The sequence below is a fragment of the Anabas testudineus genome, chromosome 5 (genome assembly GCF_900324465.2).
Source record: "Anabas testudineus chromosome 5, fAnaTes1.2, whole genome shotgun sequence".
Classification (NCBI taxonomy): Eukaryota; Metazoa; Chordata; class Actinopteri; order Anabantiformes; family Anabantidae; genus Anabas; species Anabas testudineus.
Window position 1 is genome coordinate 22,323,483 of NC_046614.1, and position 11,797 is coordinate 22,335,279.

The 11,797-nt window shown below is 38.8% G+C and overlaps 1 protein-coding gene across 7 annotated transcripts in view; it reads left to right on the top strand.

Moving 5' to 3' along the window:
• The window catches only part of slmapa (sarcolemma associated protein a), a 46,006-nt gene that overhangs the window by 30,448 nt on the left and 3,761 nt on the right, over window positions 1–11,797 (top strand). For 3 of the 7 annotated variants that reach the window (XM_026348420.1, XM_026348417.1, XM_026348423.1), the window contains 12 exons: window positions 369–431; window positions 2,124–2,183; window positions 2,399–2,473; window positions 3,014–3,094; window positions 3,675–3,734; window positions 3,967–4,092; window positions 4,286–4,360; window positions 4,463–4,563; window positions 5,437–5,641; window positions 5,737–5,854; window positions 8,255–8,426; window positions 8,505–8,639. In XM_026348420.1, the coding sequence (XP_026204205.1) occupies window positions 369–431; window positions 2,124–2,183; window positions 2,399–2,473; window positions 3,014–3,094; window positions 3,675–3,734; window positions 3,967–4,092; window positions 4,286–4,360; window positions 4,463–4,563; window positions 5,437–5,641; window positions 5,737–5,854; window positions 8,255–8,426; window positions 8,505–8,639 (1,271 nt within the window). Of the gene's footprint in view, window positions 1–368; window positions 432–2,123; window positions 2,184–2,398; window positions 2,474–3,013; window positions 3,095–3,674; window positions 3,735–3,966; window positions 4,093–4,285; window positions 4,361–4,462; window positions 4,564–5,436; window positions 5,642–5,736; window positions 5,855–8,254; window positions 8,427–8,504; window positions 8,640–10,410; window positions 10,499–11,797 lie in introns of all 7 variants that reach the window. The other 4 variants (XM_026348419.1, XM_026348421.1, XM_026348418.1 and 1 more) reach the window with 3 other exon arrangements.

Here is an 11,797-nt window from a genome sequence, read left to right on the forward strand (position 1 = left end):
AATTCTAATCTGGAACCAGATTCAAATTTAAATGAACTGTAATACATTACCTATAGTTTTGACTCCTACTCAGCTACTGCCAGAATCAGAGAGAGAAAATAATTGGTAACAAACAAATATTTAGCTTATCCATGTAATATTGAGTACACTCATATTTTTTGTAATTTCTTACCAGGAATAAATCTAATGATAATAATAATAATATGCAAAATCAACATGTAAGTAAATGTTTGCCAATAACATATTCTGTTTCAATCTCTAAATATTAACATTATTAAGGAGAACAAGTAAAATACCCAGAGTAATACCCAACTCCGCTCTGATAGGTGTCATACAGTAGTAACGTCAGTTCTCTGTGTTTCTATCAGACAACTGTCATGTTAACAGTGGAGGAGACTCGACTAGAATCCAACAGTTGATTGAGTGTCCGCGTGAGTACAAATATCCTATCCTGCTGTATGCACATGCTCATGCACAAAAATGAACATGCACATTTTCTATATTTGTCTTTAGATTCTTATTGCTGCCAGGAAACGAAAAATAAGTGATGAATAGTAGCAATGGTACATTTTAGTCAAACTTTGGGCTTTTTTGTGATACAGTTATGACTTTCTATATAATCAGCATATATATATATATATATTATATATATATATATATAGATATATATATATATATATTATATATATATATATATATATATATATATATATATATATATATATATATATAAAAAATGAGTAAATAAATACCTGATCAGTTTTTAGTCACTGCATCATGACTGTGGATTTCATTGTTGGTTACCAGCTTTGATCACAATCACAAGTTTTCACATGTCCTGTGTGATATCTCACCGTCTGCAGGATGGTTTGAGAATCATGCACATATGGAAAAACATAACGTGGCCCGGTGCACGGTTGTTGTGCTTGAAGCTTAAAAGAAATCACAGTGGAAAGTCTTAAGAGCACCATTTCTGTTTAGAAATACTTTGTTAAAAATAATCCAAACACGTCACTGTTATCTGTTTGTACGGGTAGAGTTGGTGGTTTGTTCTCAGTAGTCACAGTTTACGGAGGGAAAATTTAGTCATTTGGATGCTTTTATCCAAAGCGACTTGAAAGTGAGATACAAGGTACACGGCCAGGGTTAGCATAAGGTGGTCTAACCCTGGAGGGAGGCCACCACAGGCGATCTTACCACTACACCATCACTTCCGACTGGACTGTCTTGCTGGAGATGTTTGTTGCTTTCAACCGGATTAATTGAGTGAATGTATTGACTGGTGTAATGAGTTTTACTGGTGTTTCTTAATTTTAGTGAGATGTTGTGGTTCCTTCATTTTGTTGATGCTCAGTTTCTCAAACATTGCTCGCTCTTGCTTTTTCCGCCTCTTTATCAGATCTTCACATCTTACTTTCTCTGCATGCTGCCTTTGTAGATTTTCACTGGATTAGTTCACTAACACCTAATTTCTCTCCTTCTGTTTTATATCTTTCTTCTGCTCACCGCACCCTGAGAGAATTAATTCAGCAGCTTTTATAATTAACAATTTAAAAGCTAATCATGTGTTCATACATGAGGCAGCTTAAGTATTTTGTCTATGGATATTTTCTGATACCAGACATACATATGCTGATGATGAACCATTATTGCTTCTTTGCTTTGTTTTATGTTTGTGGCTGCAGTAGCATTAACCGTCAGCTTCCTGTAACATACAATTTTTTTGTAGTTAACACTAGCCAGAGCTGCAATGCTGTCTTTTGCAGCAATTAGTTAATCGTGGTAGTTGCACAGCTGATTGTGTATAATGTATGGTCACCAGTATTATTCATGCCATAAGCAAGACAACTTTATTATTATTTTTAGATAGAATTCACTCAGCTTGTAGTTTTATCAGTTCAGTTTTCTGCTGTACTTTACTAACCAGTCACGATTCTGCTGACAACTTATTGGCAGTCAGTGTGAATGACTTTATTGTTAATGATTGTTGTATTAACAGGATGTTAAGTGTCCTGATGGACATTTGCAGACTTTTGGGCAGATTTGGATGGATTCAAATTCTAATTATGTGCTTTAAAACAAATCGTTCTCTGATCCTACTGGTTTTCTTCTTTTTCTTGCAGCGGTCAAACAACTGAAGGAGTCTGTGAGTTCTTCAATCCACAAACTGGCCAACTTTGACGGTAAGAACTAAGCTTCAAGTAGGAATAAAATATGACTTTTATTTTCTTAAGTTAAGCCAGAAATCGGAGAGTTAAGGCCCTGTGAAGTACAGCTGACTTTAGGGTTTAAGATTTGAAACTGTTAACTTATCAGATGAAGTCGAATTGTATTCCATTGTCACTAAAAGGTATGAACTATAGATCTTACCTTAACAATTCTATACTTATGATTGTAGAAGTGATGGACGCCCACCTACAGAACAACCAGACGGCAAAAGATGACATCCTTACCAGCCCCGATCGACTGAAAGGTACAGCCCATAAGCACTCTAAGAGGCACCAGGGAATCAAAGGGAGTTCTACTGTGAATACCCACTGCACATGTTTTGATTTGTACTTATGATGTTTCCTGTTGATATCACAGATAAGGGATAGACAAATTTAATTTATCACCTGTACGGCCGCATCCTAACCCTAACCATCACAACTATCTGCCTCACCCTAAACTTTACCCTAACCCTGACCAAAACCTTAATCAAACCCCGAAATTGCTCTTTAAACACCCTTCTCACTGTGAGGACTTGCTAAAATGTTCTCACTCCATAGGTTAAAAAATTCATGCTGGTATTCACAATGATAGCCACACACACACACACACACACACACTCTCTCTCTCTCTCTCATAGTGACAGCCACTGCTGTCGCTGTTTGACCTCCTGAACCCTGCTGTGCCTCATTTACTACAGTACCTCTACTGCACGACACTTGTTCATGGTTTGTCCCACCCATTCGATGACCTCTTGGCTAATGCTTGTGTTTGTGTTTGTGTGTGCTTGTGTGCATGTGTGCAGGGAATCAGATGGATGCCAAAGAGTCTGACATGTCAGACACTCTGAGTCCCAGCAAAGACCGCAGCAGTGACGACACGTCAGGTCAGTAAAAAACACAGTCATGTAGTAGTCAGAAATTTTCCTTTATCATTATTTGTATTCAGTTACATTGAGTATTTTTTATATGTAATGTCTTCATTTACATGATTATGTTTTTCACTCTGGTTTTATTTTCAAATATTTTTCTATTCATCAGTTTTAGTTTTAATATTGTTGATATTTATTAACTTTCCATTGAATAGTATTAAAATGAGAAATACGTTTTCTAAAGCTCTATTTTATACAAATGGCATAAAATATGTAATTATCTTGTTGGGCTACATGTGTTTCTTGTCTGTCTTGTGAAGCACTTTGTAACATATGTTTAGAAAAGTGCTCTATAAATAAATTTATTATTATTATTATTATTTATTAATTAATTAATAGTGGAGCTGGTTCTTAATAAGATTGTGAAAAGACATTTAGATTTATTTTCAGACGTTTTGTTTAATCATTCTTATGTGTATTTGTGAACTTTTGTTTATTGCCTTTATCTTCTAATTTTGTTAGTGATTTTGTCGTTGTATCTGAATGTAGTCCTCATTAAAAACAAACATCAGTTGTACTTTTAACTGTGTTTCAGACGGCAACATGGACGATCAGGAGCTGAATGAACCTCAAAACAGAGTAGCTCTGCTGAAAGGTAACAAAGGCAGCTCATCTCTGCTTTGTAGTTCTGTTGTGCTGCAATAACTGACTGACAATAAACACATTTACTGAGGTACTGAGCCAAGGTATTTGACAGATTCAGTAATACAGCTAACACTCCCGTAGGTGGAGCTGTTCAGTTACATTTGTGGCTCTTTGTCCTTTCTGTCGTCGTACATGTTCTTCATTTAACTTTATTGAATATTAAATTTCTCTGTGTCATGTAGCGGAGTTACATCGAGCTGGCCTAGAGCCTGGAGACACAGAGCAGGTCATCCACCATCTCCACAGAGAACTTCTTGAGGCCCAGGAATTAGCCAACACTGGCAAGCAAAAATGTCTGGAGCTACAAGGTAATTAACAGTCTCATTTCACCTGATGGACTGAAAATCAGAGATGACCTGTGTGAGCTTCCATCTAATATCTGACATTATAGTTTCTGACATTGTTGTGATAAATTAATTTTAAATGTTAGTCTCATCAAGTCACATGACATCAAAACACATCAGTGAGATTAAGGTGGTGACCGTCTGTGTCTTTCTGTAGCTCTGCTGGAGGAGGAGAAAAGGACTAACTCTAAGCAGACTGAAGAGTCGACCAAACAGATCCAGTACCTGCAGAGTCAGTACAAACACACACACCCTATAGATCCTGAGAGACTATACACACATATGTGTCATAATCTACCTTGTTACCTTCTCACTTGTGTCTGTGTGTGTTTAGCTCAGCTTGGGAAGCTGCAGGCTGATATGGAGGCACTGAGGGAACAGAGGGAGAGCACCATCTGCACCACCAGGGAAGAGCTGTACTCCGCCCAGGAGGAGGTACCACTACACCTCATTACCTGCCTCTGAATTCTTGTGGTTTCTTCTGATAACTCTCCATACAACTTTGGCTCTCCTCTAACTAAAAGCTGATTCTTCTGGGCTTGGCAAGTGACATCTTCCATTCATTATTGATAAAACACGATTTGGCATCTCTATTTTTCTATCTGTTGTGAAGCACAACAGGCAATAAGTAGCCAGTGACCATGGAAAAGCTGACAAAGGCTGAACTTTATTCAAATATCCTCTGATGCTGCTGGGCAAGAAATATTCACAATCCTGTTGATTCCAGTGGAAACTGAAGCAGAATATTGTTTACTATTCTGCTCAAACTTGTGAAAAATGGAGGAAAAGCTGATTCTTGCAGCCTCAATCCACATCCCGATTATTTACAACATGTTTTAAACACATTACATAATGTCAGCTACAAGACAGAAAAAACAACGAATGAAAACAAATCTCGGCCTTTGTTGGTGTTTGGTGGTGGTGGTGTAAATGTCAGAAGACTTGAGGGTCATTGGATCAAAGCATGTAAATTATGGGCTCAACGCAATGCACCCCCTGAACTACAGATTGACGAGAAGCCAAACAATGCAGACTACTTTGTATGTGGGAATTTGCTGTTTTGCCTGCAGCACCAGCTCTCACTGACAATGAATGAAGACTTTTGAATTGTATGTGTGAATACCTCATAACTCCTCTAACTTTGCCTGCTCTTCATGACTCCCTTTCACTCTCATGTGACTTCATTTGACTTCTCCAAACTCCCACTCTAACTCTGCCTGACTCTTCTGTGATTCTGTTTCTATCTGACCCGTCTGGCTTTCTCTGACTGTATCCGATCTTTCTCCGACTCCCCTCCGTTTCTATCAGATTTTCGTCCTGAGGCACGCCATGGACAACGCTACAACAGAACGGGAGCGGGAGATTGCAGCCTTGCAGGCTGACCTGGGCACTGTGCGCTTAGAGTTGGAGCATTGGCGGAACACAGCTTCCAAGTATGAGGAGGAGATCAGCCGACTGCAAGAGGCCTTTACGCAGCAGCAACAACAGCAGACTACCGCCAACAACCTACAGGGTGAGCACTCTCTTTCAGATTTCCAAAAAAAACACACAGAACTGTACTGACTAACTTATCTATTCTAACCATCCATTCTTTCTCTTGTCTGTCAGCGGAGTGCGCTACGTTGCAGCAGCGGTGTCTGTGTTTGCAGCAGGACTGTGACAGCCTTAGAGCTGAACGGACAGCTCTTACAGACAAACTGCACCACCTGGAGGTTGAACTCAGCAGGTAGACACACTGATGTAATGATTTTGTAGAAACCTGGGGAATAGTCAGATTAATGTGAATCAGCAGTTCAAAACAAAGGCCACAATACTTTAAAGGACATTTTTACAACAAATTCTGCCTTTTAAATAAACCTTTAGATGTACAGTATTATTTACACAGGTTATATGTAGATGTATTTTTAGAAAAATGTTCATACATGGACAGACCACACCAGTAAAACCAGTAAAGTCATTGGGAACATTAAAGATTATACAGAACAGAAATTTATTTTAAATGTAATCAATCTTTGGAGATCCCACAAAATATGTAACTCCATTTTTAAATATCTCTAAACTCTAAACTGCATGTAAAGATGATGGTCAACCTGAAACGCTAGAGGAATGCGTGTCAAACTCTGTGACAAACAACATTACAGCAATAAAACCAGACTTAAAAGTCATTGTGACAGGCGTGATCGTGCTGATGAATTCTGGCTGAGGACAGCTGACAGCAGTGGCGCCAAGTCCACAGATCCTAAGAAGGTCTGAGTTTGGATTCAGCATTAAAACACCAACACGAGGAATGATGGTGTCCAGCTGATTCAGGCAGAACAGGATGAGGGGATGACAGATGACAGACAACTGACCAAACCAGACTGAGACGTCAGCAAGTTAATGGATTGAAGCTGTGTGCTCTGAGACTTGTTCAGTTCTGTTAGTTCCCCCCTTATAGAGAAAACATCACTACATGTTCTGATCAGGGATGAGAGCTCAGCAGGTTTTTGTCGAGTTTGACGAGTATCCAATAAACTGTAGGTGCTCCTGGAAGCAGTTTTCATAAATCTCTTTTTTATCTCTTATCTCTTTTTTTATTGGGTACTAGCTCAACCTGAAACTATTTTCTAAACTAATCTTTCTAAATTAACAGGGTCTCAGACTTTACAGAACTTTACTATATCGTATAGTCTGAAATGTCCTGATAATTCAACACCATGATAAACATTTGTCATCTTGATGATATCATTCCTTTATAATGTGTTTAAAATGTGCCGGAACATGAACATCTCGAGTGAGCCTACACCAGAACAAGTTAAGGCTGGTGCAGTCAGTTTAGAGAATAAAGAGTTGTATGTGTCGTTTGGAAGCTGTGTTGGAAACCTGTACCAACAAATGGTGGAAGTGTGAATTGAATTTGTTCCACCACCTCAACCACAAACACCAGTATGAAGAGGAGATCATTGCAGATGTTACATCAGCAGCTATGGCTCATTTGGTAGTGAGTCATCTGCAGGGTTGGTGCTCCTCCTGACTACATCAGGGGTCATTGGACAACACACTGAACTCCCATGTCATAGCACTGACAAGGATCCAATTGAATGATTAAAAACATTCAAGATATAAAAATGCTCAAAAGGAAATATTTCATTAGTTTTTTTTTTTTTTTTTTTTTTTTTGATGTTTTGTATTTGATCACTATATTTGTTTGCACAGCTATGAAAACTGTACGCTTGAGACCAAACAAATATTGTTGAATGGTTCTATTTTGATTTAATTTCCAATGTTACAGCACAATTACTGTAAAATATTGTTAGCCTATTTGACCGTTGCTAATGTCGCAGTTTAGTGAAACTGTTGCAGCAGTGCAACACAAAGGCCTATAAACAGAATAGACTTTTTCTTTGCTCCAGCTGTTTCCGAACGTGCTGCAGGGTTACATGATTCAGAAATAAAACTTGCTTGATTGTTCATGTGTCCCCATAAGCATTGTATTTGCAAGCTGCAAGCTGTGTCAGAAGGAAATTCCCTGTGGCTTCATCTGGTTCAGTGAAATGTCCCATCAGATCAAAATCTTTGCTGTCAATAAAAGAAACCCAGACATTCAACACATCATTTCCCAGATCAGAATAAATGTTTACCACAGATGAGCTCAGTGAGAGTGAACAGATGGAGCTCGAGCAGGAAAAACAATAAACATTCACATCCTCATACGTCACATAAGTCAGACTTAGTCAGAAAGTGAGAGGAAAAAAAGAGTGATTGAATGCTGTTACGAGGAAAAAATGTACTAATGTTGATACTACAGCAAAAAATACTCAGATAATGATAATGAATATCAGGTTGTAGTGAGAGTAGAAAGATATAAAGAAATTTCAGTAATTACCTGCTCTTTTCTATCTCGTCTGTTCCCTGAATACAGTCTGAACATTCACCTTAAAGCTTCTTACGATGCTAATCTAAGAAATGTAGTGTGACCTACTGTAATATTACTTTACATTGGATGGTGGTTGATGTTTGAAAATGTAAAAACAGCCGTCGCAGCAGCTCACAACCTGTTGTTGTTTAGAAATCGAGCTTAATTCATTACTTTAATTTCCTCTGGTTATAGTTCTGATATGTTTGTGCTGTATGTCTTTGTGTGCAGCACGAGGGAGCAGAGTTTGGTCCTCAGCAGCAGTCTGGTATCTCTGGAGAAGAGGGAGGAGGTTCTGCAGGACAAACTGGGTTCTCTGGAGAACCAACACTTGCAGGATGCAAGCAGGCTAAAGAGCCAGCTGGACCAGGCCCAGGCCCGCACACACACACTGCAAAGAGAGGTACACAAGGCCATTAAGACAGTTATTAGGATATTGATGACTTGACAAGTTCTAGACATGTTACACTTGTGTGTGCAGTATGAAGACACACAGTCCCAGCTATTGGACCTCCGTCAGCGCTACGAGAGAACAGAGCAGGAGAAGCTGAACATCCACCAGGAGCTGGAGCAGTGCAGGAGCAGCCTGAAGCTGCTACAGGACAAGACGAGCTCTGTGAGTAAACAGACCCAGTACTGTATCGACCACATGTGTTTGCATTTGCTCGGCTGTAATTGCAGCTGTTATTGTCTGTCTTTTTTTACTGTAAGAATAATGCAGGAGAAACCCCAGATGTGCTTACGGACACAATGGCGGTCGTAGGGCCTGTGTCACAAAGTGACACTTCATGAAACGATAATAATAAAAACACATGAATATTTAAAAGTAATAAAATTATGTCCACACCGTTAAGTTTCCCAGGATTTTACTGAAAGATGCCAGTAAATTAGGAATGACGACTCCTCTCTGTCCTCGGTTGGTAGTTATTATAAGTAGTTGTTTCTTACATACTGTACACCTCATATCAAATAAAAAAACTCATTCATGGTTCTGACGATGTTGCTTCTAACATGTCTGTCTCCTTCATGTAATTATGCTCACAGCCTGATAGGAAATCTTCACGGAACACGTTGCTTTGTAGTATCGATTGTCCAGGATGGTCATCGTTGGGCTCAGTGAAGCCAGATAACCTCAGGTTGAACTCACTTTGTCAAACAGGCCTTTGGACTTGCTATCCACAACCCACCCGGCACTTCACAGTTCACAGCCTCCTTCCTCCTCATTTACTGACAAACCAGTGTTGTTTTAATCTCCAGATGAATCTTGAAGCAGATCTTCACAGAGACCTCATATCAGCCTCTGTGAAACATGTAAATATGTAAACAGAATCTAATGACAATGAATAATATGAAATAACATTTTAATTATGAAAATAATGGATAAATAGCAGCTGTTTGACTTTGCTGTTGTGAAATCTCCAGGAAATGAATCAAAATCAGAGAACAGCGAGGCAGAACAGCCTCCTCCTCCTCTTCTTCTTACTACCTCCTCTTCCTCTTCTCTCTGAACTACCTGTCTTCACCTCTTTCTCCTCTTCAGTCTTCTGTTGACACGACAGTACGTGTTTGTTTTGTTTCACCAGAGCTTTTCAGAATAATAATCCACATTAACTGGATTCCTTTTGTAAAGGATAAATCATGTTTATTACAGCTTCAGTCTTTCATAATTTTGTCCATCATCACCATCAGTTGTTGATGCCTCAAAAATGAAATTAAGTGTGTTTAATTCCAATAATAAGTTTATAGTTATTATTGGAACTAGTCGCCTTCAGTAACTTGGGTCTTTGGTCCCTGTCGATGCCGACTTAAGGGACATGATCTGAGACAGTTTATCAACTTTTCCTGGTGTGCAGTTGTTCTCCCCAAGACCTGTAAACACAAACGATATATATAAAATCTCTGCAATCCAGCTTTAGGATGCTGACAATATAGAAAACAGTGCTGCATGTGTATAAATACTAGTAGAAATGAGGATCTAAACTATTATACAAGTTGAAATGTTTTGGAATTATCCTTGAAGTCCATGATTTATCTTCACCAGGCACCAATATTTCTATGTTTTGTACGAATTATGATTATTATTACGATCCTGGTGCAGAAAGTTAATGATCCGAACTCCAACAGGAAAATGTTGCTGTTTCAAAGAGCTTGGTGACAGATGGTTCTTCTGTGGTGTTTTGTGAATGTGGCTGTTGCTGTGTAGGAACGGCTGACTCGATATGAACCTGCCTTCCTACAAATTCCCCCTCTCTCTCTTTGTCTCTCGCTCTCTCCCTTCTCGCTGTAGCTGTGCCATCCTCCATGTTGGTTTTTGGTTGATTTGCTGGCTGATTTCTTCTCCCTCTCCTCCCCTTCCCTAACCCCCCCCCTCCCTCCCTCCCCTCTAGCCATCCATATTGCAGCCTGTCCAAGCCATATTCATGGGCCTTGTCCTGGCTCTGCTCTACTGGTGTTTCGGCCAGTTGTGGTAGAAAGGTACACACCGACATGACATCAGTCTATCTGTCTGTCTGTGTCTGACTCCATCTGTACATCATCTGTGGAAGGAAAGAGGACTGAGGTGAAAACATCGTCCTGATCTGTGAAGAATTCAGGGTCCTACATTTCATCAGACATATCTCCAGTTCAACCCTGAATTCTGATCACCAGGACGCTCTCTTCACCTCCTACTCTTCGCTTTCAGATCAAGTATCATCTTCATCATCATGGTCGTCTGTGTTTGTCTTCTGGTGTGAACAGCTCTAACTGCATGGCTGTCTGCTCTTCTGAAACACTGAACTCTGCCCTTTAAAGGGACGGGCTCCCACTAACCATAAACTCTCTGTTTAAAGGGATACCAGAGTCTCTGCACTGCCTGGTCACATTTTATTAATTTCATCTCGAAGGAAACATTAGTCCTCAGGCTCCCACAAGAAAAGCTTTGTCTTTGATATCACATGAAAATCTGAGTGTCTGAAAGAGTTCATACCAACATTTTCAGGTACTTGTTGTGGTAGTTATTTCTCAAAACCGCTTAAATCAAAGTAGGTCCTTAAAAATAAAAAAAATTACAGTTTATCTGTCGTCACACGGTGATCAAATACAAAAATTATGTTCAGATTTTATCTATTTATTTATATTTTATTAATATTCTGTTTTGAAGATTGCACAATAATTTCCAAAACAGATGGACATTGTAGTTACTAGTAGTAACATTACTTAAACAGTAGGATGTAGTGCATATCTTGAGAACTGGAAGATTAATGCACGTTTGGTCACACGGACGATACTTGTTAATTGCTTTTGGGTTTTGAATTTGTTTCACTTGGTTAGTTCTTCTTCTACTGTATCTACTTTATGTTTATGCCAAGATTTGTTAATTACTGTATGTTATGTATATTATATTAAATGATGCATTCATTTGCATTCATTTCAGAAAATTACTTTTAGAGACACAAATTATTTTACAAATTAATCCAAAATAAAAGCTAAATCCTGTGGGGGTCTGAGCAGTACGAGGACCAACTGGTCTGTATAAGTTCAGATTGTTTCGTGTTTTAATAAGTTGAAATTAAAAATAGTATAAACCTTGCAGTCTTTGTTTGGACTGAATTTTTCTTGTGCACTTTAAGGTATCTCTTTACAGAGAATGACTCATCCTCACTTCTGACCATCTCTTAATTAAACACAGTGGCTAGCACCAATTCATTCAATCTCCTTTTCAGGGTGTTGGTGCTTCATTTTTTAATTCTTCTTCTGTTTATGCATCATTTTCTTCATCTCCCGCTGCAGGTT